Source organism: Macrobrachium rosenbergii, chromosome 47 (assembly GCF_040412425.1).
Source record: "Macrobrachium rosenbergii isolate ZJJX-2024 chromosome 47, ASM4041242v1, whole genome shotgun sequence".
NCBI classification, from domain to species: domain Eukaryota; kingdom Metazoa; phylum Arthropoda; class Malacostraca; order Decapoda; family Palaemonidae; genus Macrobrachium; species Macrobrachium rosenbergii.
Genome location: NC_089787.1, coordinates 20,692,113 through 20,719,688, shown reverse-complemented (window position 1 = coordinate 20,719,688; position 27,576 = coordinate 20,692,113). Strand labels below are relative to the sequence as shown.

The following is a 27,576-nucleotide window of genomic DNA, read 5'->3' as shown; positions in this document are numbered from 1 at the left end:
GGCCGTTCTAAAACTGAAAAAACAAAAAACAATTTCTTATAAAATTTCTGACGTTTGTCTTCGACTTTTAGTTTGAGAAATAAATCTTCAACGACAAATTTTGAGAGAATATCTCCAGCCAGACTTTTCAAAGCTACAAATACTGACAATGGCAGGCATTCGTACGAACGATTCCTCAGAAACTGAATAATGAATCACGTTTGTTGACATTTTCAGATGTCGCAGATATGACCTCAGGTACCATTTAGACTGAACAGGTGTGAAATCATCTTCTCGCGGGCTGGTTGACGCAAGCAGAACGCCTTTGAAGAACAGCAGAGGCAATACAGAAAAGGAGATATGTTGGAGAAAGTACTTCGTACTACAAAAACTTCCATTGTAAAATCAAGTTACGATATTTTACATCTGGCGTCGCAAGACTGCGAACCTCTTTGCTGGGATCCGTGTATAAAATATAGTTGTACTTCGTGTAAACAAACAAGGAATAATATCCATTTCTACGTCCAGAGTTGTATCATTGCACTTCTTCTTCTTCTTCTTCTTCTTCTTCTTCTTCTTCTTCTTCTTCTTCTTCTTCTTCTTCTTCTTCTTCTTCAGCATTTCACACAACAGGATTGATTTCCTGACAAGAAGACGTCGGTGAAAATCGTTAACGAAAAAGGATTTCCACGACCTAACTTCTAATGTTTTTCAAAATATTTATTAACAGAGAGAATAGGAATGAGTAACTGGGCCCCAACTGCTCCCCCTAGGGCAGGAAACTCATCGCCGAGACTGCTATTAATAACATCAGCGATAAATGACGAGGCTTTCTTGGGGCGTCGGCTGCTGAACTCAGCTCGTCTGGAATGGAAGGACACAAAGAAACGAATTAGCTGATCGGAACTAAACACGTACACACACACACACACACACACACACACACACACACACACACATATATATATATATATATATATATATATATATATATATATATATATATATATATATATTTGACACTGGTAGATTGGTAATATTACTTATGGGAGGTACAAAGGGGCAGAGTAGTTTTAGATTGGATGAGTTTCACACTAAACACACACACACATACACACAAACAAACACACATACCATGATCAGCATTGCTTGATGGTTGCCTGAAAAAAAACACCTACAGATTGATGAACAATCATATTTTAAGAAATCCCTAACATGCATTTTGGGAGGCTTGTACTCCATCTTCAGTGTGGAGACACTGAAACCCAGTGTGTCTCCGCACTGAGATGGAGCACGGAGCTCCCAAACTGTTTGTGAATTCCTTAAATATGTTTGTTCTTGAATATGTAAGTTTTTCCAAGTTTTAAAGTTCCATAAATATATATATATTTTTACTATACATATAAGTTATAGACAGAACAGGAGAGAAAACGATCTGGAGAGAAACGGCTCTTACGATTGACATCCTTGAGACTGATCCTCGCGATATTTTTGGATCTCCTGGGACTATAAGACTGGTCTCTGGAGGGCGCTGGTTGAATTCCATTCTCACCTGTACAGTAATAAAAAAAACTCATTAGAGGTCACAGGTAATTAGAACGGAATTAAAGACCATTTAAGGGGAAATTTTCTCTCAGGACGAGTTCAGTCAGTAATATGCAACTGTCTTTTTTATTTTTTTTTTGTTAAAGTTGCTACAGCATCACAGAGAAAAGTGCTAAATGTGTGTGAGGCAGAAGACACATTCCACAGCTTTGCGATGTTTCACGTCACAAAATTGTGAACAGATTAGACATTCGCTTCTTAGTGTCATTCTCTAATATCCAGAATTTTCTGACCCTACCACCCAGGACTTGGAAAATGGATTTTAATACTCTTACGTTTTATACTACTTTTCTATTCTTAGCAATAATTGCAGATAAAATCATTTCATTATACACATGAATGTGGTAAGATTTTCAAACCAGAAGCATTAGAATGTCATAAGCAGTTGTATTTGCATTCTTAACGAATGGAAAAAATGGTCTTCAGTTGGCCATAAGCTAATTCATTATTATTCAAGATGAATTGTGAAGACAAGGAGAAATTTGTAGATATTTATTGTTAGGAAAGGTGCGCCAGTTTGACGATTTTAAAAGAAAATGAAAATTCAATACTTCCCCATGTGACACTCTATAAACCACCTTCTGGTTTAAAGGTGATGCTGATATGGAACTGAATTTCACCATTTTGATTAAAATGACAAATAAACTCATCAAACGACACAAAAAAGTTATGAAAAGAACAGTAGCATTCAAAATATGAGACTGTTCTTTGGCTCCAATCAGGTCCATGTCTCCCTCAGCTCCCTGACTACTGAAGCTCAAATCAGGTCAGTGTCCCCCCTCAGCTCCCTGACTACTGAAGCTCAAATCAGGTCAGTGTCCCCTCAGCTCCCTGACTACTGTAGCTCAAATCAGGTCAGTGTCCCCTCAGTTCCCTGACTACTGAAGCTCAAATCAGGTCAGTGTCGCCCTCAGTTCCCTGACTACTGAAGCTCAAATCAGACCAGTGTCCCCCCTCAGTTCCCTGACTACTGAAGCTCAAATCAGATCAGTGTCCCCCCCTCAGTTCCCTGACTACTGAAGCTCAAATCAGGTCAGTGTCCCCTCAGCTCCCTGACTACTGAAGCTCAAATCAGACCATAGTCCCCTCATTCCCTGACCACTGAAGGTGAAGTTAGAGCAATATCCCTTCACCCACAGACCCACAGACCATCAGGTTCACGTAGGACCAAATATCTGGCAAAAGCTCACCTCGGTAGATGCCTGTCTTCACCAGTGTTCTCAAACAATGAGTTCCCTAACTACTGAAGCTCAAATCAGATCAGTGTCCCCCCAGTTCCCCTGGTCTGGTAATCGTAATTATGATAATGATGCGACAGGTGTGAGGTTTCTCTCGACGACAGTTTGGGGAACAGACTGACATTTTCCGGAGGGGATTTCGTGCTAGTGACTGGCCTTTTCTTGGCTATCACTTCTGAAAATAGGAAAGCATCTTTAGATTACCAGGTTATGTACACTGAGTAAGTAGTCCGCTCAGTTGAATTGTGTTGGAAAATGATTGAACTTAGAAATAAACTGAGTATCTGAATAAATTACTAGGTAAAGTTAGCAGTAATCCTAAGTTAGTAAGTCATTAGTCATTACATAAGCTTTGTTGTTGGTGCCAGTGTAAAAATTAATAATTTATAGTAACAGTTTCCTACATAATATATTCCGTTAACGTTGGTGATCAGGGTTGAGAAAAAACAAAAACTGATTGATATTCACAATCTACCCTTCTACTGTCAGTCTCAAGCCATCATTTTAAATAAAAATTTTCATATTTCACTGTCACTTGCCATCTCATGGGTCAAGTGCTTTAGTTAGGCCAATTTGCCCAATCTTCATTTCAACGAGTTCTGTACATTCAGGCGTAAGTTCCATGCATTAGCTTAATCTCTGAACTTGTGCATTTCTGCTAAAGCAATTAAGCAATTATTAGCCGGTTAAGTACAGGTAGCAAGGATGTGTCAAAATCCAGGCACTGGATATTTTCGTTCACAGAGGATTTACTTGTACACAGACTGGATGAGCTAAATGCTGAATGTCAGCCTTTGCTTCTTGCTATTGATTTTAACTGGTTCTTCTTTCGACTCTTCATCATTTTGTCACGAACATTTCAAGAGTTGTTCCATCCTGAGTGTAGGAGGAACTCTGTTTCAAGTAGGGGAGTTACATTGCCTATGTCGTTCTTTTCATCATATTGTTTGTCATGACTATTGAAGCTGAATCAGATCAGTTGCAGTTTTTGACAGTGTTGTGTTTAAAAATGTTCCTTGTTTTTTATCAGGTCTCGCAGTCTCTTTCTTGTTGAGATATGTTTTGTTGGTTGTTTGCCTTGGCCATCTTTCCAAAATGCCTTTGAAATGTCCAGCAACTTGTTCTTCAGGTTTGCCTTTTTTCCTTTGAACTTATGTGTTTGGAAGCTCACCAAATTGGAGGAGGAAGAGTCAAACAAGCCCATTCAACAAGATTCAACAAGACATGCAGGCTATGTGGACCTTACATAACTGATAATCATAGTTTAGTATATACGTGTTTGTCTTGAATGGTTGAGAAAAAAGCCACTGTAGAACAACGAAGTTTAAGTAAATAAATATAAAAACAGGAACTTTTGACCTTCGCTAAGGTCCTCTTCAGCTGAAGTACAGCTGAAAGGATCTTTAGATCACTAGGCTATTACACAGAGTAAGTACAGCTGAAGAGGAACTTGCTTGGTCCTCTTCAGCTGAAGTAAGCTGAAGAATAAATTACTAGGTCCTCTTCAGCTGAAGTCATTACATTACAGAAGATGAACTTGGTGAAAGTTGAAAGCTCCTGTTTTTATATCTATTCACCTTAAACTTTGTGTTTCTGCGGTGGCTTTCATCTTAACCACTCCTCTAACTACCTACCTCTTAGCAGAGTGGTGTAACTGGCTTCTCCCTGAGAGTTTGTGACGATGCAGGTATACCTTCCAAAGTCTGAATGGACCAGCTTGCGCAGATGGAGCGTCATGTTGTGTCTGAGAAAAGGAGGTCAGGTCAGTGATAAGGCTCATCAAGAATCTTTTGAAAAGGAAGGAAGTAAAACTACCCCTATCTCTAAATCTGTAATCAATAACAATTTAACAAGCAATATTCTGAAATGCACAGACATTGCTCTTTAATGTAAGAATAATTTTCACCTTCAAGAGTTTTGAACTTGCACCCAAGGTACGTAGCAATTACAAGCACACAACATTGCCAACCACGTGCCAGAAATTTCTGCCACTAACTGTAATATTGATGCACATCAGGTGAAAGAGATTTATAATGTCATCTTTACTGGCAATCTAGAGAACTTCCTGTGAAAGGATGTTTGAGGCTGCTGGCAGAGTGCAGACACACACATGACACCAGCTTCCAAGGGGAAAAATTTTTGCCGTGGTGTGTGATCTGTAACACTGTTTCTTTGTAACTGTTAGGTCTCTTGGAGGAGTTCAAACTGCCTAAGGACTGAAGCTTAGTCTTATTTATTGCGGCTTTCATTACCATGAATATATCACGTGAAAGGATTATTCACATTGTCATCCAGGTTTTTGTCTACAAAATTCATTAAACAAGGGCCACTAGTAGAACAAGTATATGTAAGTAAATAATATAAAAACAGGAACTTTTGCAATTAAGTGTCCTCTTCAGCAAAAAAGCTGAAGTTATTTACATGTTCTCTGACAAATGCCAAGAAGCACCCATTGTCTTCCAGTGACAGTAATCTGTTTTTAGATTTATTTACAATTTGTGATCAAAACTGTATCTTTATCATTAACCACCTTCAGCAGAGTGAATGTTTTCCCCTGAGAGTTTGTTAAAATTAGCTCATCCATTGTCTGAAGACATTCAGATGGACGTCAAATTGTTGAAGGAATCAGAAATCTGATGTTTTCATTACCTCCAAGGAGACATGAGGCGATTTCTCTAAAAGAATAATAGATAACAAGTAATATAACTGAAATGCACAGTTACTTTTCCAAAGATATCTGCACTTTCAGTTTATAAAAAAAAACTCCATGTTTTTTACTCAGTTATCCAAACGTGCCAGAAATATACCACCAGTATTTGTTAAAGAGTTTTTAGTTTTCTGAAAAGAAAACTTCCTGTGAAAGGATTTTGAGTCCGTCCTCACTTTTTTCTGTCCGCCCTCAGATCTTAAAAGTAAAAAGGCAGTGGGATCTGTAATATTGTTTCTGTTAATCATCCACCTCCAATCATCAAACATAACAAATTGCAGGCCTCTAAAAAGCCTCAAAGTTTTTATTTTATCCAAGGTTAATAGTTACCACTATAATCATGGTGTGTTTTTAGCTGGAAAAAACGATATTGGACTGGCCACCACCGATCCGTGATTAAAGTTTCTTGGGCGCATGGTTCTGTCCGCATTCAAAACCGAGACCACCAAAAGATAGTTCTATTTTTGGTGGCCTTGATTATCCACGCTCCAGTCATCAAACATAAAAATTGATCGCCAAAGAAACTTCAGCTCATTTTTACTTGTTTTAAGTTAAAAAGGGTTTTAATCGGATATCCTCAACATATATTATCAGCTATCCTGATCCGTGATTTAAGTCTTAAAAGGATTCATACAGTATATTATCAGACCACCGAAAGAGTTTTTAAGTCTTAAAAAGGATTTTTGAGGGTATCATTAGCCAAAGAAATTTCAGCTATTTTACTTGTTTTAAGTTAAAATTATTTCCAGGGTATTCTCAGCAGTGTATTATCAGCTATCCTATGGGTGCTTAAGTCTTAAAAGGATTCAGCAGTATAGTATCAGCTATCCTACGGGTGCTTAAGTCTTAAAAGGATTTTGAGGGTATCCTTAGCAGTACATTATCAGCTATCCTATGGGTGCCTAAGCCTTAAAAGGATTTCCAGGGTATCCTCAGCAGTGTATTATCAGCTATCCTACGGGTGCTTAAGTCCTAGAAGGATTTTGAGGGTATCCTCAGCAGTATATTATCAGCTATCCTACGGGTGCTTAAGTCCTAGAAGGATTTTGAGGGTTCTCCTCAGCAGTATATTATCAGCTATTCTATGGGTGCCTGTCTTAAAAGGATTTTGAGGGTATCCTCAGCAGTACATTATCAGCTATCCTACAGGTGCCTAAGCCTTCAAAGGATTTCCAGGGTATCCTCAACAGTGTATTATCAGCTATCCTACGGGTGCTTAAGTCTTAGGAAGATTTTGAGGGTATCCTGAGCAGTATATTACCAGCTATCCTATGCAGTATATTATCAGCTATCCTACAGGTACCTAAGCCTTAAAAAGATTTCCAGGGTATCCTCAGCAGTGTATTATCAGCCATCCTACGGGTGCTTAAGTCCTAAAAGGATTTTGAGGGTATCCTCAGCCTCCATTCCTCCCACTCACGTGTAAGGTGGGTGCCCATCCTGTGGGGTGATCGTATAATACTCCTCCGTCAGTTGGAGCACCTCGTTCTCATTCTCCCTCACCCAGACCACCGTGGGTGAAGGGTAGGCGGCGTAGAGGCAGGTCAGGCTGACGCTGTGCCCCACGTGGGCCCTCACCTCCATGCCCGGGCCTCTGAGGAGGGGCGCGAAGTACACGTGTAACAGGACACGCTTGCTGACGGAGGGCGGGTAGCCATTGCTGGCGATGCAGAGGTATCCGCCGGCGCTCCTGTGGTTGGAGTGGTGCAAGGTGAGGTTTCGTCCTATCCAGCTTGATACTGTGGGGAGGGAGAGATGATGTCAGTTGAGGTCATTCCACTAAGTCATCTTCTTTATAGCTGTGGAATTGGGAGCTCAAAGGTTCAAGCAAAGGTGCAAAAGTGCATCACTGTTCTAAAGCAATTTCTTTCCTGTTTTTAATCAATTATCTATATTTTTATCTATTTTTTTATTAGTTTGTTAATTTTGTTTTGTACTAATGACTGATCTCTTCTTTCTATATTTCCAATTATGTTCCATTACTTTTTTTCAAATGAACCCCTTAATATTCTTTGGAAGCTTGAATTTCAAGTCAGTGACCCCTTTGGCTTGTTTCATATGGATAGGGTTCCATAATGGATAATAATAATAATAATAATAATAATAATAATAATAATAATAATAATAATTGCTAAGATTGATTCCTAGGGACTCTGATCCTCATCAGGAACAGCCAAAAAATGTTGACTATGGCGTCTGTTTAGCTGCTTCTTAATAATAATAGGCTAATAATTTTTAGATATCCCCCTGAACTATCAAATAACATGGAAAGGAGTTATGAAACACTTAAATCAGTTATTTGTACGACTTGGTAAAAGGGCTCCTTCTGCCATAAGGACCGAAATAACGGAAGCTGTAATGAAGTTTCCGTAATCCGGCGAACATTCTAAGGTTTATTTACATCCACCATCACCACTACCAAATCTAACCCATGTTTTACCCATCATATTCCCTTGCCAGAAACCATCCATTCCCCCTCAGTAAATCAGCCAAATCAATAATCTCCAATAATCTACCCTTTTTCCATCCCATTAAACCCTTTCCTGTATCTTGGCCCTTCCATTATCGCCCGATCGACTCATCTCTCTAGACCGTTGACTCCCCAACATTGGGGCGACCGATCGATAGGCCTACTTACCAAACGTGGACGAATTTATCCTTATGGTGTTGTAGTCCTCTCTGATCCATTTGTAGGTGGGCGTGGGCGTCGCGTGGGCCGAGCAGCTCAGGTGGGCGGACATCCCCTCCAGCACCCACACCTCCTCGTCTCCGTCCTCCAATACGGGCGGCTCTGTGATGGCAGATGGAAAAATCAAAATGAGAGATTGGAGTGAGGAGGCTTCCTCACGCGAGCATATGATTATTATTATTATTATTATTATTATTATTATTATTATTATTATTGGCATCTTGCCACCGATCTTCGGACCACGTAGCCGAAACAGGGGGCTCAAATGGAAGGCCCCTTAACACCCCCTCTTGTTAGAGCTTGCGTGACTTCAATTTCGCGTCAGAGCAGAAGAGGAAGAAGAAGAAGAAGAAGAAGAAGAAGAAGAAGAAGAAGAAGAAGAAGAAGAAGAAGAAGAAGAAGAAAAAAAAAAACTTCGTCAAAAAGTCGGTCATGAGATCCTACAAGTTCCCAAGAAAAGCTCAATTCATTGGCTGAATTTCATACGATTTCTCCAGAAGCAAGAGATGGAAAAGGCGTGCTGGCATAAGGCCCAGTTAACCTCAAACAATCCTATGAAAGAGGGACAAACCTCTTATTTTTACTAATGAAAGAACGTCATAATCTGGATAATGGAACCATTTTTTTTTTTACCAGTATTCACAAGAAGCCGAGCTGAAATTATTCCCCTAAATGATTTAGGACCTCATTAGACTACAAAGGCGTTTGTAGGCAGGTGAAGAAAAAGAAATATATATAATATAACATCTATTTCAGGGTCCTGTCCACAGGATTTTTCAAAATAAAGTCTAGATGTGTTTGAATACTTGAAAATGTCAGATACTTTAGAACGGTCATAGCGATTCGTACAGTTTTAACACTTGTAAATGTCAGGTGCTTTTCAACATCCAAATACCTCTGAAAGTGTCAAAAGAATGACGATTTTACAGAACACTTTGATATCAATAAAAGTCTTAAACCCCTTGATTTCAAAATACGTATCTAAAGTGCCAAAAGAATCGAGATTTTAGGAAAGACTTTGATTTTAAAACTAGTCTTAAAACCTTTGAAATTACCATGAGAGTTTTAGAACACTCCTTCAGAGCTCCCGAATCATATCGGCCTAGTGGTTAACTTGAAAGGTCTGTTACGTAACCTGCAGTAAGCATGAGAGAGAGAGAGAGAGAGAGAGAGAGAGAGAGAGAGAGAGAGAGAGAGAGAGAGAGAGAGAGAGAATTTATAATTAACTGAACTTGACTTCCTACAAATAATTGATTTGGTTTACGTAACCCATGTTTGAGCCGCTGGTTTTAGGAACATGGTCGTGTTTCTTGTCTATTTCTCTCGCTATGGTTCTCAAATTTTGGTTTAAAATGGGTATTCTGTTGAACGCAGACCCACTTAGCAAATCTCCTTGTATTTTATAACTTACATTTTTATCTGTTTGTTTATTCATTTATTATTTCATTTTTTCTTTTCTGATAAGTGTTCTCTTTTTTCTGTATTGCCTATTAGGTCTAACTCCTGTTACTAATTTGAAATGAACATATTTTTTGGAAGTTTCTTGAATTTGAAGTCAATGGCCCCTGTGTGGGCTTGTTCCATATGAATAGGGTTCATCTTCTCAGTAGTTCCATATGAATAATAATAATAATAATAATAATAATAATAATAATAATAATCCATAGGAACCTCTGCTTATTTCTAAACTGATTTATAGGAATTATTAGAGAGGCTGGACAGCAAAATTGAATAAGAAAGGAAGCGGGAATGAGGTCACATAGAAGGCTAATAAATGGGTGTAGTTTCTAGTAATGCTCCTTGCTGTCCAACCTCTCTGACTGTAGATCCTTGTACTAAGTCTCTCTTATTTTCTAGACTTATTTTGCCATCCAACCACACCAACATCCTCATTTCACTTAGTCGCCGAAGAAGAATATTTTCTATATGCAGAGGCCGACGGGGTGGGCGTTCCAACGGCCTTATTTAGTCTTAAGTTTAAAGGGCACAGGATGAAGAATGGGACAAAATACCTGCCGCCCCTTGGAGGAATGAAGGCTATAGATTATTTTCTCCTTTCTCTAACTTTACTACTCTGCAAGAGACGACCCTATTCTTAGCAGTTTCTTTTGTAATTCCTAAGGCTAAAAGTGTCCAAACAAACTCTCTCTCTCTCTCTCTCTCTCTCTCTCTCTCTCTCTCTCTCTCTCTCTCTCTCTCTCCACCCCGCACCCACGGACGCCATTTTTAAAGTCGGGAACAATGGAACTCAAACCCTGCGTTCATATCTCGGGCCATTCCAGTACAGTTCATAACTTTTATGCTTTAAAACTTCGTTCTTTGGGCCATGCATCTCGCAAACGGCGGCCCTGACGCCCGGCTTGCACGCAGACGCCCTCCTCTCTCTCTCTCTCTCTCTCTCTCTCTCTCTCTCTCTCTCTCTCTCTCTCTCTCTCTCTCTCTCCAAAACTGCCTACGCCTGAAGTTCCAGAGGTCATATCGGATTCTGATCTCCCTCCGTTTTCAAAGCAGAGTCTTGAAGGGCAAACTGTGTCATTTTCCTCTTTTTCTGTGGGAAAGAGTTTTAGTATGGTCCACCAATACAGTCAGATTTGATCCTCTTTTCCAGCAGAGAGAGACCAGATTTGCTGAACGGCAGTACCGGTATTTGAGAACCATATTCCCACGTACCAAAATTGGTCCTTTTAATCTCAGTGGTGCTCAGCCTCCGATTTGAACAATATAGAAATATATCTGTGATAAAGAAATAGGAAAAATTTATACTGGTCATATGCAGTCAATGTGATATAGTCAGTATTCTATATAAACATATGTTAATACTTTTCATCATGAGGTATGAAATTCATTATAGGAATTCTGATTCTAATAAGTAGATAATTTCCGCATAGATTGTCAAATGGCTCCCCTGGCCTTTGACTTCATATGAAATAACTCACTGAGAAAACCAGAACCTGGAAGAACCTGACCTAAAGATGATGTAACAGTATAGAATGGAATTGAATAATAGAAGTTTGGACAAATTTAATGTTGCCACAGATGCATTGGAAGGTTTGGAAGAAGCATCACTATGGGCAATCAGTCACAGATGTCATAAAACGCCATTTTATGAACACGAAAACCTGCTGGTTAAGTAGGTCATGGTGAGAGTAGCTCTGAGGACAAACATACCTTTCAGTCTTGACTTTAATTTTTGGGTGTTGTGTTCCCTGTCTTATGTTTGGGAAGGAAATTGGTGACTGAGTCGCCTTAATCTCTTATATTTCCTTACCTACAACTTTTAAGAACCCCTGTATGGACGTCGGGGGCTGGGTATTAATGTTGCACGTGTAGTGCCCGTGGTCGCGGACTGTCACGTTCTTGATCGTCAGTATCCAGGTCGACCTCTGCTCTCTCTGGACTGATATGCGAGTGTCCATCGTGATGACGGTCTCCCCGAGGGAAATGACGGTGTTGGTGTCCTTGTTCATCCACGCCACCTGTTGGGAGAGAAGGGAATTAACAATGACTCCTTGGAAAACATTAAGTCTAGACCTCTTGCTTCCCTAAAAAGGAGCCTGCAACCTTTAAACACCAAACCACTTTACACAGAGTGCCTCAGAGCAAGAGTGCCTGCTGGCACAAAGCCACTTTAAGCTGCATACTCACGAGACACTTTGAATGGAAAGTTTCTGGCCACTAAGTGGTCAGCCACATAGTGGCCAGCTGATAATGTCGTCTTGTGCAGTTGGGTGGCCAAGAAACATACGTGGTGCCACTTTGTGTCCACTCTTTTAGTGTTGTCCACTTTTAGTGGCTTGTCTGCAGTCTTCCATACAAACACATGTTCCAGTTTTTTTATTTCAGTGGCCAGCCACTTCCCACTAAAAGTTTCCTGTATGTGGGCATCCTTAGATTAAGGCTGCCTGCTCACGGGACACTTTCAGAGGAAAGTTGCTGGCCACTTAAGTAAAAAATGGAATGCATGCGTTTGTATGGAAGACTGCAGGGCCACTAAAAGTGGACGACACTAAAAGTATTTACAAAGTGGCTACCAGGTCTGTTTCTTGGCCACACCACTGTACAAGCTGACATTGGACGACACTAAAAGTATTTACAAAGTGGCTACCAGGTCTGTTTCTTGGCCACACCACTGTACAAGCTGACATTGGACGACACTAAAAGTATTTACAAAGTGGCTACCAGGTCTATTTCTTGGCCACACCACTGTACAAGCTGACATCATCAGCTGGCCACGAAGTGGCTGACCACTTAGTGGCCAGAAGATTTCCACTCAAAGTGTCTCGTGTGTAGGCAGCTTAAGGTGGCTTCGTACCAGCACGCACTCTTGCTCTAAGGCAGTCCGTGTAAAGTGGTCTGGTGTTTAAAGTTTTAGAAGAGGCCTGATGTGGCACCTCTGGTCTCTGCCCAACCGACAGAGACGAAGAAAGAGACTTGCTGTTCTTACCAGGATTGAAAACTGGGTGATATATCAATTTTATCAAGTTGAAAAAATCTTGGTAAATATTTCAATAACGAACGATTTTTACAGAAAATATGTCAGTAATTTCATCTGAACTGCTCATTTGGCCTTGTTCTTATAGCTACGTAATAATAATAAATAATAATAATAATAATAATAATAATAATAATAATAATAATTGAAAAATAGCTGTTTCCACGGCATTCAATTTATACACAGTCTTGAAAAAATCTTTTTTTATCAATATTTGTAGCTTAAGATCAGGTTTCCCAAGACATAACAAAGATTTCTGTTTTCTTAGGTTTATTTGTATGTCCTGGGGAAACCTGATCTACCAGCTATGATTTTAATGCAACTGCCCTCAGAGGAGGTCTTCTCCTATTAATAATAATAATAATAATAATAATAATAATAATAATAATAATAATAATAATAATAATAATAATCTCAGCAACTGATTTCACAGGAGAGAGAACCTTGGTCAGTTCGGCTCCAGGATTCCTGATGAAGTGATTAGATTCCCGAACTTCAAGTTCAGGATCTGATTGACTGAGAATAGGCATTCAAAGGCCCTGAATTAATTCGTAACAAAACTAAACTTAATTATTTGCTTTCTGAGTTTTTAAACTGAGAAGAGGGGGGGTGTGGGTGGGTCTAGTGTTGTCTAGTAGGTTGTCTAATACATTGAGAGAGAGAGAGAGAGAGAGAGAGCAGAGAGAGAGAGAGAGAGAGAGAGAGAAAGAGAGAGATTTACTTTTTGAAAATAGGTAGATAAAAGGTCGACTCTTACAGGTCCCAAGACCAGATTCAAATGTGTTGAGGGGGTTAGTTTGAAGTGTATATTGAAACCATTTCTGTTTCGTAGTCTACGAACGCATCACGTAGGCAATCGAATTTGGCGTCCATATTCAATCGACGATGTATAAGAATGCAGTAATCGTTTAATACATTAAAATACGATCCACATTTGTCGTCGCTAACCGGGAGAGATATCATTTTCACCCAGACATTGTGCTCTAGATGTTTATAAACCCGTTCTTCTTCTTCTTCCCGATTTTCTACCTCGTCCTCATCCCTTCCCGAGATGTAATGCTCATCATATGTTGTGTCTGCGAGAGAAAAACTCAGACCTTGGCGACGGCTAAAGATAAACCTGGCCACTTCTGCCACCGATTTGGTTCGTGTCATTCTGACACGAGTACGGGAGTTCATTATCCCCCTCAGATGTAGGGGCGCGTCGACCAAGCCTTCTTATTTATACACATTCCCGCAAACGTGCGAGTTAGGTCTAGGAAAGAGTACGGGGAACTAAATTTATGCCAACAGTCTGAGGCTTCTCTTAGCAGCGCGAGTTGAATGTCAGGCTAAAGATACGCTAGAAGTTAAGCGGATTCCATCAGAATCTTATATATATATACATGTTATTAATATTATTCAGGAGATGGATAAGGCTATTCTTATGGAATAAGCCCCCCACAGGGGCCATTAACTTGAAATTCAAGCTTCCAAAGAATATGGCGTTCGTTAGAGAGAAAAAATGAGCAAATTAATAACTAAATAGATAAAAATGTGAATTATTAAAATGGAAGGAGAATTGTATTAGGGTGGTAATGTATTGCAAAGCTTTGTACTTCCCGCTACCGTCTTTTATATATGAATTAGTGAGCAATAAATTTCCTTCCGTGGTGTCAGCCATCTTGAAATTCAATATGGTTTTCGAAGCGGAGACCACATACTTATCGATACCAACGTTTTGTTCCTGTCTGCAAAACGTAGATGTCTTGAAATATTGTTTTTGGTGGATTATATTCCCGTGTTTTCTTTCAAATAGGATAGGTCTGTTTTGGGGTGACTGTTTGAACCAGTTTGAACTTCCTACAATTCCAAAAATATTTAGTGTATATTCTTCACATTATGCATATATTAGCCCTTGTCTTAAATTTGTCTTGAACGCTTTTAAGTCTGTGTACGCTACGTACAGTATTTTTCTCTCTGTTCTTAACCTTTTCTGATAACTGTTATGAACAGAATACCCCCAACTTTGTCTAGACCTACAGCACTATTTTTCCGTTAATACTTCTGTCTTGCTTTCTCAATTAAAATCGTAAACCTTTCCTTGTGTATATATATATATATATATATATATATATATATATATATATTATATATATATATATATATATATATATATATATATATATATATATTGCACACACACACAGTAAAGAAAGCGCAGTAGGTCTCTCCAAAATGGCGAACACAGGTCGCGTGACTCCGCAGACCAAAAAAAAAAAAAAAAAAAAAATCCACACAAGCACTCGAATGAAATATTCAAACATTCTCACGCACAGAGGAGGAAGTTAATAACATACTGTAAACACTCGCAGTCAATTCTGAAGAGGCGAGAATGCGCCTCCGGCTAAAAAAGAAACGAGACGTCAAACTGAAACTCCTGTTTCTTTGCTAACGAGAGTTTTTTTTATATATACCTTCCATGAAACGTAGAATTGAGCAAATACCTCCGCGTCCACTTCAAGCACAGGAGTAATTGCGGGTTTGGTGCTTTGAAAATGACTTTGTTAAAGTGGTTTGGATGAAGTGGTTCTGCATTTTGCAGAGGTGCGAGAAATAGTCGTTTTCTCTCATTTTAATTTTAATAAAAAAAATTTTTTTCAGGTGATCGTTTGCACATAATTTTTTTTTTTATGTTTTCCTATAATGACCTAAATTGTTTTTTTATCGTTTCAATATTGTGACCCCCAAAAAGTTTTAATTCGGTTTGTATACACCTTTGTGGCGTGTTTAGTACTGTACAAGCCAGTTGGGGATGACTGTAAAAACATAAACAAAAGACTGTAAATGTCATAAGAAATGTTAGTCCTGGATAATGACCCCCAAGAAATGTTAGTCCTGGATAATGACCCCCAAGAAATGTTAGTCCTGGATAATGACCCCCAAGAAATGTTTGTCCTGGATAATGACCCCCAAGAAATGTTTGTCCTGGATAATGACCCCCAAGAAATGTTAGTCCTGGATAATGACCCCCAAGAAATGTTAGTCCTGGATAATGACCCCCAAGAAATGTTAGTCCTGGATAATGACCCCCAAGATATGTTAGTCCTGGATAATGACCCCCAAGAAATGTTAGTCCTGGATAATGACCCCAAGACATGTTAGTCCTGGATAATGACCCCCAAGAAATGTTAGTCCTGGATAATGACCCCAAGAAATGTTAGTCCTGGATAATGACCCCGAGAAATGTTAGTCCTGGATAATGACCCCAAGAAATGTTTGTCCTGGATAATGACCCCCGAGAAATGTTAGTCCTGGATAATGACCCCAAGAAATGTTAGTCCTGGATAATGACCCCAAGAAATGTTAGTCCTGGATAATGACCCCAAGAAATGTTAGTCCTGGATAATGACCCCAAGAAATGTTAGTCCTGGATAATGACCCCAAGAAATGTTTGTCCTGGATAATGACCCCAAGAAATGTTAGTCCTGGATAATGACCCCAAGAAATGTTAGTCCTGGATAATGACCCCAAGAAATGTTAGTCCTGGATAATGACCCCAAGAAATGTTAGTCCTTGATAATGACCCCAAGAAATGTTAGTCCTGGATAATGACCCCAAGAAATGTTAGTCCTGGATAATGACCCCAAGAAATGTTAGTCCTGGATAATGACCCCAAGAAATGTTAGTCCTTGATAATGACCCCCAAGAAATGTTAGTCCTGGATAATGACCCCAAGAAATGTTAGTCCTGGATAATGACCCCAAGAAATGTTAGTCCTGGATAATGACCCCCAAGAAACGTTAGTCCTGGATAATGACCCCCAAGAAATGTTAGTCCTGGATAATGACCCCCAAGAAATGTTAGTCCTGGATAATGACCCCCAAGAAATGTTAGTCCTTGATAATGACCCCCAAGAAATGTTAGTCCTGGATAATGACCCCCAAGAAATGTTAGTCCTGGATAATGACACCCAAGAAATGTTAGTCCTGGATAATGACACCCAAGAAATGTTAGTCCTGGATAATGACCCCCAAGAAATGTTAGTCCTGGATAATGACCCCCAAGAAATGTTAGTCCTGGATAAATGACCCCAAGAAATATTAGTCCTGGACAATGACCCCCAAGAAATGTTAGTCCTGGATAAATGACCCCCAAGAAATGTTAGTCCTGGATAATGACCCCCAAAGAAATATTAGCTTGGATAACGACCCTGAAACCCCTGAGGGTTAATATCCAGGAAAGATCCATTTTTTTCTTGCAGAATTGAGCAACTGCCTTCACGCACTTCAAGCAAATTAATAGTTAGGGGTTTGTTTCTCCCTAAATGGCTTTGATAAAGTGGTTTGCCATTCTTTAGAGGAATGAGAATTCGTCGATCTCATTTTTACTTTTCTGCAAAAGGAAACTATTTTTCTGTCCGACCTCAGATCTTAAAAACTACAGAGGTTAGAGGGCTGCAAATTGGTATGTTGATCATCCATCCTCCAATCATCAAACATACCAAATTGGAGTCCTGTAGCCTCAGTAGTTTTTATTTAATTTCAGGTTAAATTTAGCCATTGGTGCCAACAACTCAGGACACCACCTGGCAGCGCCTGAGGGTTTCATGGGCCGTAGCTGAGTTTCATACAGCATTATACTCTGTACAGAAATCTCGATTGCACCGAAGAAACTTTGGCGCATTTTTTACTTGTATTTTTGTATAATTGCCCTCAAGAAATCGATTGATAGATTTGATACCAAACGATTTAAGTGAAAGGAATTGTAGCCAGACTTCAATATAGATTAAGACATTTTTAAAGTAATATATAAGGTTATTTACAGAAAATACAATATATACAATTTATTCATGCCAACGATTTAAGTGAAAAGAATTGTAGTCTGACGTCAATATAGATTAAGACATTTTTAAAGTAATATATAAGGTTATTTACAGAAAATACAATATATGAAATTTATTCTTGCCAAAACATTCACATTTTTAAAAGCACTTCCAAAACGATAAATTGAACCTCCAAGGTCAAATAAAAATCAAACAGACTTCAATATAAAGTCATAATTTTAGCCAAAATAACTGTCATCATTTAAAAAATATTCTTTACATTTGAAAACAAAATTGGCGTGTCAGTATGACTTCACTCAGTAAAAGGACAGGCCGTAATTAGTATGCAAACGATCACACTAAAAGTTATCCGGTAATGTAATGAATCGTTCTGACATTCTGCTGTGATTTTTTTTTGGTTTGATTGCAAATTGTCTTTTAGACTTATAAAATTTCATTTGGGAAATTGACCTTTTGACTCTCTCTCTCTCTCTCTCTCTCTCTCTCTCTCTCTCTCTCTCTCTCTCTCTCTCTCTCTCATTTCAAGGTTTTTATGTTCCCAATAGCTCAGGCATTTCGTCTTCAATCTCTCTCTCTCTCTCTCTCTCTCTCTCTCTCTCTCTCTCTCTCTCTCTCTCTCTCTCTCTCTCTCATTTCAGAGTTTTTATGTTCTCAATAGCTCAGGCATTATTCTTCAATCTCTCTCTCTCTCTCTCTCTCTCTCTCTCTCATTACAAAGTTTTTATGTCTCCAATACCTTAGGCATCTTCTCTCTCTCTCTCTCTCTCTCTCTCTCTCTCTCTCTCTCTCTCTCTCTCTCTCTCTCTCTCTAATTCCCGGATTTTTATGTCCTCAATAACCGAGGCATCTTCGTCTTCTCTCTTTCTCTCTAATTCCCAGATTTTTATGTCCCAATAACCAAGGCATCTTCGTCCTCTCTCTCTCTCTCTCTCTCTCTCTCTCTCTCTCTCTCTCTCTCTCTCTCTCTCTCAGACCAAGCCTCGACCTCCATCCCAGAGTATCCATTCATTAAGAATTCAAACGTTCACAGATATCGAGTCAGGGAGAAAACGGATTCATTTATTTCTCCAAAATAAGGCTGAGAAGAAGAAGAAGTTATATATAATATATATATATATATATATATATATATATATATATATATATATATATATATATATATATATATATATATATATATATATATATATATTTGTACGGTACATATGAATATATCTATGTACGCAAATCTTGATTTCTCAGAAGTTTCTACGAAGAAAAATATTCGAAGAAGAAGAAGAATAAATCTCGTGTGTGGAATTCCATGTCTCGATCCCACTACGTTCCATCTCAACATGGAAGCGCAAAGCGCAGCACAAACTGGGGTCCCCGCCCCCCGCCCTCGATAGCCGAATGGGCGTTATTGTGTATTGGGTCCGAATCACATTCTTCTGTTGGCTCAGATCTTCTGTGATGGAATATTTTCCGCTTCGTACTGATCAGGAAAGGGTGTCACTTCTAGATAAAAAAATTTTTCTTTGTTCTTTGTGGCTACAAGACTCGAATTTTTTGAGGATTAGTTCTAAAAGAATTTGGGAAAATTGGTCTAAAATATATATATTTGATTAATTTATTTCTTAAACAGAAGTTCCCCCAATATATATCGTGAGCAGTAAAGAATGCTGCCAATTTGAAAGGATATTTGAAAACAGTTCCCAAATATACATTTGCTTATTTTATTTCTTAAGAATCAGTTCTCCAAAATATTTCATTTATAATAAAGATTTCTGCTGCTTTATTTTGAAAAGATGTTTGCAAATAGTTTCAGAATATACATTTGTATCATTGATTTTTTAAGAAACAGGGATTACCCAAATATTTCATCTACAATAAATAGTTTTGTAGTTTGAAAGGAGGTATGAAAATAGTTCCCATATATACATTTGATTCATTTCTTTCTTAAACAGGCGCCTCCCAAAAGCTACTGAGGCTAGAGGGCTGCCTAATGGTGTGTTTGATGATTGGAGGGTGGATGATCATCATACCAATTTGCAGCCCTCTAGCCTCCTCAGTAGTTCTTAAGATCTGAGGGCGGAGAGAAAACGTGCGGACGGACAGACAAAGCCGGCACAATAGTTTTCTTTTACAGAAACCTGAAACCTGGAAATCTAGTCGAAGAATCATCACTATAACAACGGAATTGTCAAAAACTCACCTCGTAATCAACGACATCTTGGATGATGCAAGTTAGTCTCGCTGTCTGTCCTGCGTTGACGGTGACCGTTTGCATTGGGAGTCCGAAGTGTGGAGATTCTGAAAAGTGAAAGGTACTCTATTAATATATATGTATAATAATATATATATTTACATGGGTTATCTTTTAAAATTATATATTACAGATTATCAGTATCTTCAGATTGTTTAATTCAATAAATAATTAAACATTATATTGTAAAATAAATTCCATAGAACCTGCCGTTACATTCAGTATAATGTACAAGACACTTCTAATACACTGTACAGTGACTTTGTACAATTCTGTTACTTGTGATCATAAGATGGGTGTGGGGCCTGCAGCCTCATCTCGAATTTCCTTGCATGGTGGCTTACCTCACAAGATCGATTAATTGTCTAGCACTTACCTCACAAGATCGATTAATTGTTCAGCATCTCTCCTACCTCACAAGATTGATTAATTGACTAGCATGCCAACTTACCTCACAAGAGCGATTAGTTGTCTAGCGTGCCAACTTACCTCACAAGATCGATTAATTGTCTAGTGTGCCATCTTACCTCACAAGAGCGATTTATTGTCTAGCATGGCAACTTACCTCACAAGAGTGATCAATTGTCTAGCATACCAACTTACCTCACAAGAGTGATTAATTGCCTAGCATGCCAACTTACCTCACAAGAGTGATTAATTGTTTAGCATTGCAGCTTCCCTCACAAGAGTGATTAATTGTCTAGCATAGCAACTTACCTCACAAGATCGATTAATTGTACAGCGTGCCAACTTACCTCACAAGAGTGATTAATTGCCTAGCATGCCAACTTACCTCACAAGAGCGATTAATTGTCTAGCATGGCAACTTACCTCGCAAGAGCGATTAATTGCCTAGCATGCCTACCTACCTCACAAGATCGATTACCTGCTAGGCAGGGCAACTTACCTCGCAGGAAAAAGCTGGTATCCAGCGTAATGCTGTCGTCGTCTCTGAGGAAACTGCGACCGGAGCCCAGATCTGTGCGGATAACGGAATGCAAACAGTTAAGCTTCTTGAAAATAAGGTGTCTGGTAACGTAGGCATGTCGTCTTGCAATTCGAAACAAAATTTCTGTAGGTTACTTGAGCCTATCTGGTTATCTTTCAGAATAAAACTGTTTTCATTTATATCTTTTCCTGTCAATGAACTTACATAGATTAGGCTAAGAATTATCTTGCAGAAATTCGCGTTATTAAGATTCCAGTATATTCGATAGAGCAAATGAGGAAACACTTTCAAGGAACAATATGAAAATCTACAGGTTTCTCTTCTCGTCTCACAGAGGATTCCTAAGGTCTGTTGCAAGCTTATATTCACTGTTTTGTGTGTGTGAACTTCATAACCCGACATGGTCTTGTTTCAAAGCTGGGTGCAATAACTTTCGTGGCTACAGTGCCTGACATTCATTGGTTTTAATCTAGGTGTGTATGCTGGCGAGGTGTCTGATTCGCTGTACGCTAGTGAAAATACTAAGCAAATTCTGTGCCAGTTGCGTCTGTTGGAAATGCCTTCCCCGCTGGATGAACTGTGAAACGAAAACCTGCTCAGGTTTACCACAAGGTACCTTCAAGATCACTCGAATGTAGGCTAGAAATGGACTTAAATTTCGTCTTTATTTCTGGGGATTTATCTCTTTTTAGATAGAGTGGTTCATGGTGGTAGGTTTATGTTTCCTAATACTAGCAGTTGTGACTTACAGTCTTAGACCATTGACGGATGGTCTCTTGTTTGTCATTTTTCGAAAGCTGTGTTTCAACAGATTTTTCACATTCACATTTGATCCCTGGTCCCATTTTCCTGCAGAGAGCGACTAGATTCGCTGAACAGCGGAAGCACCAATATGCAGTAAATGTGCCTCACTGTCGAACTTCTCAGTTTCTGAGGTCCTGCAATTGGAACTTCAGAAGTTCAAGCCAAGATGCAATGCATTACTACCCTAATACTATTCCCCTTGTATTTTAATCATTTATTTGCATTTTTATCAATTTATTTATTTGTTGATATCTGTTTTTCTAATAGTTGATCTCCTCTTCTTCTATTTCCTATTAGCTTCTGTTACCTCTTTCGAATGAACACCATATTGTTCTTTGGAAGATTTAATTTCAAGTCAGTGTGGGATTTTTCCATACGAATAGGTTTCATCTTCTGAATAATAATAATATAATAATAATAATGATAATAATAATAATAATAATAATAATAATAATAATAATCACGTGAAAGTGGGTTCCAGTCTGCTCGTATTATTATTATTATTATTATTATTATTATTATTATTATTATTATTATTATTATTATTATTATTATTAAGATTATTATTATTATTCAGAAGATGAACCCTATTGTGAACCCAATTGAACTTTTGCATTATGGCGTTCATTGATTGAGGTAACAGGAAATACAGAAAGAATTGAATAAATGTAGGTGAAAATGTAAGTAAATTATACAATACCTTTAGAGAAGTTGGGGATTGCATCTTTTGAAGGAGGTTCCATTGAACTTTTGAAGTTCCAGTTGAACTTTTGAGGTTACTAGTTTGAACTTTCGAGGAGGTTCTAGTTTGAACTTTCGAGGAGGTTCTAGTTTGAGGGGAGGTTCTAGTTTGAGAGGGGGAGGTTCCAGTTTGAACTTTCGGGGAGGTTCTAGTTTAAACTTTCGGGGAGGTTCTAGTTTGAACTTTCGGGGAGGTTCTAGTTTGAACTTTCGGGGAGGTTCCAGTTGAATTTTTGAGGAGTTCCAATTGAACTTTTGAGAAGGTTCCAACTGAACTTTTGAGGAGGTTCCAATTGAACTTTTGTGGAGGTTCCAATTGAGCTTTTGTGGAGGTTCCAATTGAACTTTTGAGGAGGTACCAGTTGAACTTTTGAGGAGGTTACCATTGACCTTTTGAGGAGGTTCCATTGAACTTTTGGGAGGTTCCCATTGAACTTTTGAGGAGGTTCCCATTGAACTTTTGAGGAGGTTCCCATTGAACTTTTGAGGAGGTTCCATTGAACTTTTGGGAGGTTACCATTGAACTTTTGAAGAGGTTCCAACTGAACTTTTGAAGAGGTTCCAACTGAACTTTTGAAGAGGTTCCAACTGAACTTTTGAAGAAGTTCCAATTGAACGGTTGAAGTTCCAATTGAACGGTTGAAGTTCCAATTGAACTGTTGAGGTTCCAATTGAACATTTGAAGTTCCAATTGAACTCTTGAGGCTCCTATTGAACTTTTGAAGTTCCAATTGAAATTTTGTAGTCCCAATGGAACTTTTGAGGTCCCAATTGAACTTTTGAGGCACCAGTCGCCCAACGTCCTCAGGGAGACTGAATTTAGACCTTGGCTCGCGCCATCCCAAGCGAGCTTACAGTATATATATATATATATCTACCATCCAATCAATCAACGAGAGAGGAATCTCTTCTAACTGGTCTCTGCTTCCCAGCAAAGGCTCGCACCACGCTATTCATCTATTGGACCGTGGAAATTGACTATTGGTGGGCCTCCAGAGCTGCCGGATTTCTGCAGATTGGGAACTGCGTGAGTAATGGGCATCTGCCCGTCGAGACAAAAGGCTGGGAGGAACTGTATTGGAACTGTATTTAATGGAATTTGAAGGTAACTGGCTGAATGTGACTGTGGTCTTTGTAAATGGTCCCTATTTTTTTTTTTAATTCTCAGAAAATAGGCTTCGTGGATTTCGGTGTTATCCAGAGCTTCTAATTGGCTCACATCTTTTGAGGTAATTTGGAAAAGGAAAGTGGATTAGATTGTAGGATATTTGTCTCTCTCTCTCTCTCTCTCTCTCTCTCTCTCTCTCTCTCTCTCTCTCTCTCTCTCTCTCTCTCTCTCTCTCTCTCTCTCTCTCTCTCTCTGTGACTTCATAACCTTGAAAATATTGTCATAATGATTAATGTCAGATAATTAAGGAACCTTGTGTTACCTTTTTGAAGTCATAAAGTTATGAAGCCTGATCAAAATAATAATAATAATAATAATAATAATAATAATAATAATAATAATAATAATAATAATAATAATAATAAAATCCGAATGGATCTTGTTTGTCCTGCCCCTGGGTGACAGTAAAGGAGACATGACACAGCCACCCACCCCCTGTGAACTGGTTTGTCCGCCCTGGTTGGGATAGGGGTAGGTGGGGGAACGGGAGGGTAGGGGAGACATCCACCCTCCTCCTGCAAACCTGTTTGTCCGCCCTGGGTGGTGGCAGGGTAGGTAGGGGATTGGGAGGGTAGGAGAGACAGCGCCACTGGGTTCCACCGATAATAATAATAATAATAATAATAATAATAATAATAATAATAATAATAATAATAATAATAATAATAAAATACTCATAGTGGCATGAGTCTTAAAATGGAGAAACAAATCCACAGTTAATTATTTGTATAAATAATATATTTTAAGGATGAAACTAAACAGAGTTTTCGAGATTCTGTACAGATTGTCGAAAGCTCACTGTTCAGTTTTATTTTTAAAAAATATATATTTGTACAAATACATAACTTTGGATTTGTTTCTCCAATAATAATAATAATAATAATAATAATAATAATAATAATAATAATAATAATAATAATAATAATAATAATAATAATAATAACAGAAAAGTTTAAAAACAAAAGTTAACTCCATCATAGCAAGGATTTGACGAACTGGTGTCAGCCATTTTTCCCCATTCTGAGAAATTAGGCTTCAGAGATTTTTATATTATTCAGAGCTTCTAATTGGCTTTACATCTTTCGATGAAATTTGGTTTCAAAATGTGACAGCGCAGACGGCTGAAATTTTGTTATGCTATAGAGTATCAGAAACTGAGACACTTCGACTGGAAAATTCTAAAACATAAAGGTGGGGTACACCAGTTCGGTCAAAACGGACGAATAGTCGATGAAACTGATCACAGTTATACGCCGAGACTGTGAACTGTGTTGAGTGATTTTAGCAGAGTAACAGTGCAGACTCACGTACCAAAATGAACAACGCTTAGGGACTGGTTACATAGCGCTAAAAACGTCACATTGCTGACGCCTTCTGACTCTGTCCTGTACAGAGTGAGGTCTCTTCCAAGGCTTTCCAATGGAAACCACTAATTTGGACTACTTTCCTGTCTTCTTTGCCTGTCAAATGATTTCAAGGCACAAGGCTATCACACATCTTGTACAGCATCCATAATGACCTAAACATACTCGTTTGATGCTCCACTTCAAAAACAGCGCTGGTGTAGTCTGTCCAAAAACTCTGCGCTAGACAACGCCAGCAACGCGACGTTTTTAGCGCTCGTTCATCCAATCCCTAAAAGCAAGAGGAAAATTTAGACCCAAAAATACTGTCGAAACTGCAACAAGTGGAGACGAATCCTCTCATATAACTAAGTTAAGTATACCTTAGTTTTACCAGACCACTGAGCTGATTAACAGCTCTCCTAGGGCCCAGTTGGTTACTTAGCAAGGGGGACCTACAGCTTATTGTGGAATCGTTCTTGATGAATTGTCGATTACAGTGATCAGCTATACACAAACTGTGAACTGTATTGAGGAACAGTACAGACTCACGTATCAGAACGAATGATGCATTCACTCTAAAAGCAAGAGAATTTGGATCGAGAAATTCTGTTGAAATTTGCCAAAAGTGGAGAAAGATTAAAAATTCCTCACGGCTCATGAAATTTATTACCCAAAGTCTGTCGACAAAAGTTTCGGGAATTCTAAATTGCAAAAACTGTCGGGAGAAACTGGAAGGCTGGAAAAGGAGAATGAGATTAAATTTCAGGATATATGGCCATATTTTTTTACTTCATAATTTTGAAATTGTCATAATGATTTATGTTAAATAATTGATGCACGTCTTGATTCCTTTTTGAAGTAATAATAATAATAATAATAATAATAATAATAATAATAATAATAATAATAATAATAATAATAATAATAATAATAATCTTAAAATGAAACAAATCCAGAGTTATGTATTAGTAAAAATATAGTTTTAAAGTACAAATATATTTTAAAAATAGTTATATATTTTACAAATATATATTTTAAAAATATACCTCTCTCTTTAGCTTTATTTTTAAAATATATATTTATACAAATACATAATTGTGGATTTGTTTCTCCAGTAATAATAATAATAATAATAATAATAATAATAATAATAATAATAATAATAATAATAATAACAAAACAAAAATGAATGCCATCATAGGGAGGATTTGAAATATAACCACAAGCACCCGAATTACCCCCCCAAGTTAAAATAAAAATCACAGATGACACTCCCATTCATTCCCCAAGTTGGGAACCACTACCAGGAATCGCTCGTAAACTCCAAGGCCCATAAATCAAGGGCGAGGCCTCTTCCCTGGGGAGGAGCCGTTGCAAAGGCGAACCGCGTCTATTACTACTAATACTGCTAGCGCGAAAAACCACGCATTGGCAAACACAAGCAAAGGAGGAATGGGAGGAGGAGGAGCCGTTTTAAAGGTGAATCCCGTGTACTACTACTACTAATACTTGATGAAAGGTTTGGCGCAATCGTAAACAAAAGAGCCTTCAGCATAATCATACGGGTTTGGTAAATATGGCGTGTGACTAATGGTAATTGCGAAGGAACTGCTCCGTTGCAAAGGAATCGATGCGGAGAAGTTTGCTACGTACGTTAAGCAACACACACAGAGAGAGAGAGAGAGAGAGAGAGAGAGAGAGAGAGAGAGAGAGAGAGACGTGCTTCAGATTTCTTACGACGGTCGTAAAAAGAAGAATCATTTTTGCCTATATTTCTCTTACGTCGTTTATCTTTTTTTTTTTAATTTTTACAGTTCTTTTTTCGTACTGGGCTATAATAATAATAATAATAATAATAATAATAATAATAATAATAATAATAATAATAATAATAATAATAATAATAACTGCTTGTGTTGGAAGCATTCTTCTTTTCAAGTAAAAGTTTCAGCTTAGTTAATAATAATAATAATAATAATAATAATAATAATAATAATAATAATAATAATAATAATAATGAAAATTATTGTTATTAGTATTATCATTATTACTATTATACTTAATGGATAAGTTATCATTGTTATTGATACTGATCAACGTCCTATCAATATTATTTTTAATCTGAAACCATTTAATTCTAAAACCGTTTAATGTTTATTCTGAAATTCAAAACCAGACGATTCTACGCTTCCTTTGGCACTATTGAAAGTGTAAATATATATATATATATATATATATATATATATATATATATATATATATATATATATATATATATTTGACAAATACTTTCTATCACCTGTCAACCTAAGCTAATCTCAATACCCTGCCACCATTATAGAACTAAAATTTAAAACACTAGGAGACTTTATTTCACATTTTAGATCAATTCTCAAATTAATTCTCAAACGCCGAGGTAACAAACAAATTCACCTGATAAATTAAATGACACAGACATTAAAAATAGCCTTATTAAAGAAAGGTCATCAGATCGATTGACCTACCTCGAAACGACACAGACATTAAAAATGGCTTTATTAAAAAAAAGGTTAGCCGCATCGATTGACCTACCTTGAGTCGAGGTCAGTTGACAGTTCAGGAAGACTCCCGTGAGCATCAGGAACAGGTTATAATGAACTGACATTGTAGCGAATGTATAAGGCAGGTCACCCCTTGCCTGGGGAGAGACTTAATCACCTTGGGTTTACCTATCTAGAGCCTTTTTTCACATTTTGCACAGAGTCTCTCTTCATTACTGTTCATTATTCTCTTTTGGGGTCCTTCGTAA

At 38.0% G+C, this 27,576-nt stretch overlaps 1 protein-coding gene across 1 annotated transcript; it reads right to left on the bottom strand.

Moving 5' to 3' along the window:
* Positions 1-615: 615 nt before the first annotated feature.
* Positions 616-27,576, bottom strand: LOC136830884 (lachesin-like). Its single transcript, XM_067090855.1, has 11 exons — positions 27,360-27,576; positions 20,688-20,759; positions 19,730-19,827; positions 11,487-11,694; positions 8,168-8,320; positions 6,950-7,268; positions 4,457-4,566; positions 2,873-2,997; positions 2,775-2,790; positions 1,436-1,531; positions 616-843 (listed from the first exon to the last, which is right to left on the bottom strand). The coding sequence occupies exons 1-11, from the start codon at positions 27,430-27,432 to the stop codon at positions 749-751; spliced, it is 1,365 nt and encodes a 454-aa protein (XP_066946956.1). The 5' UTR covers positions 27,433-27,576; the 3' UTR covers positions 616-748.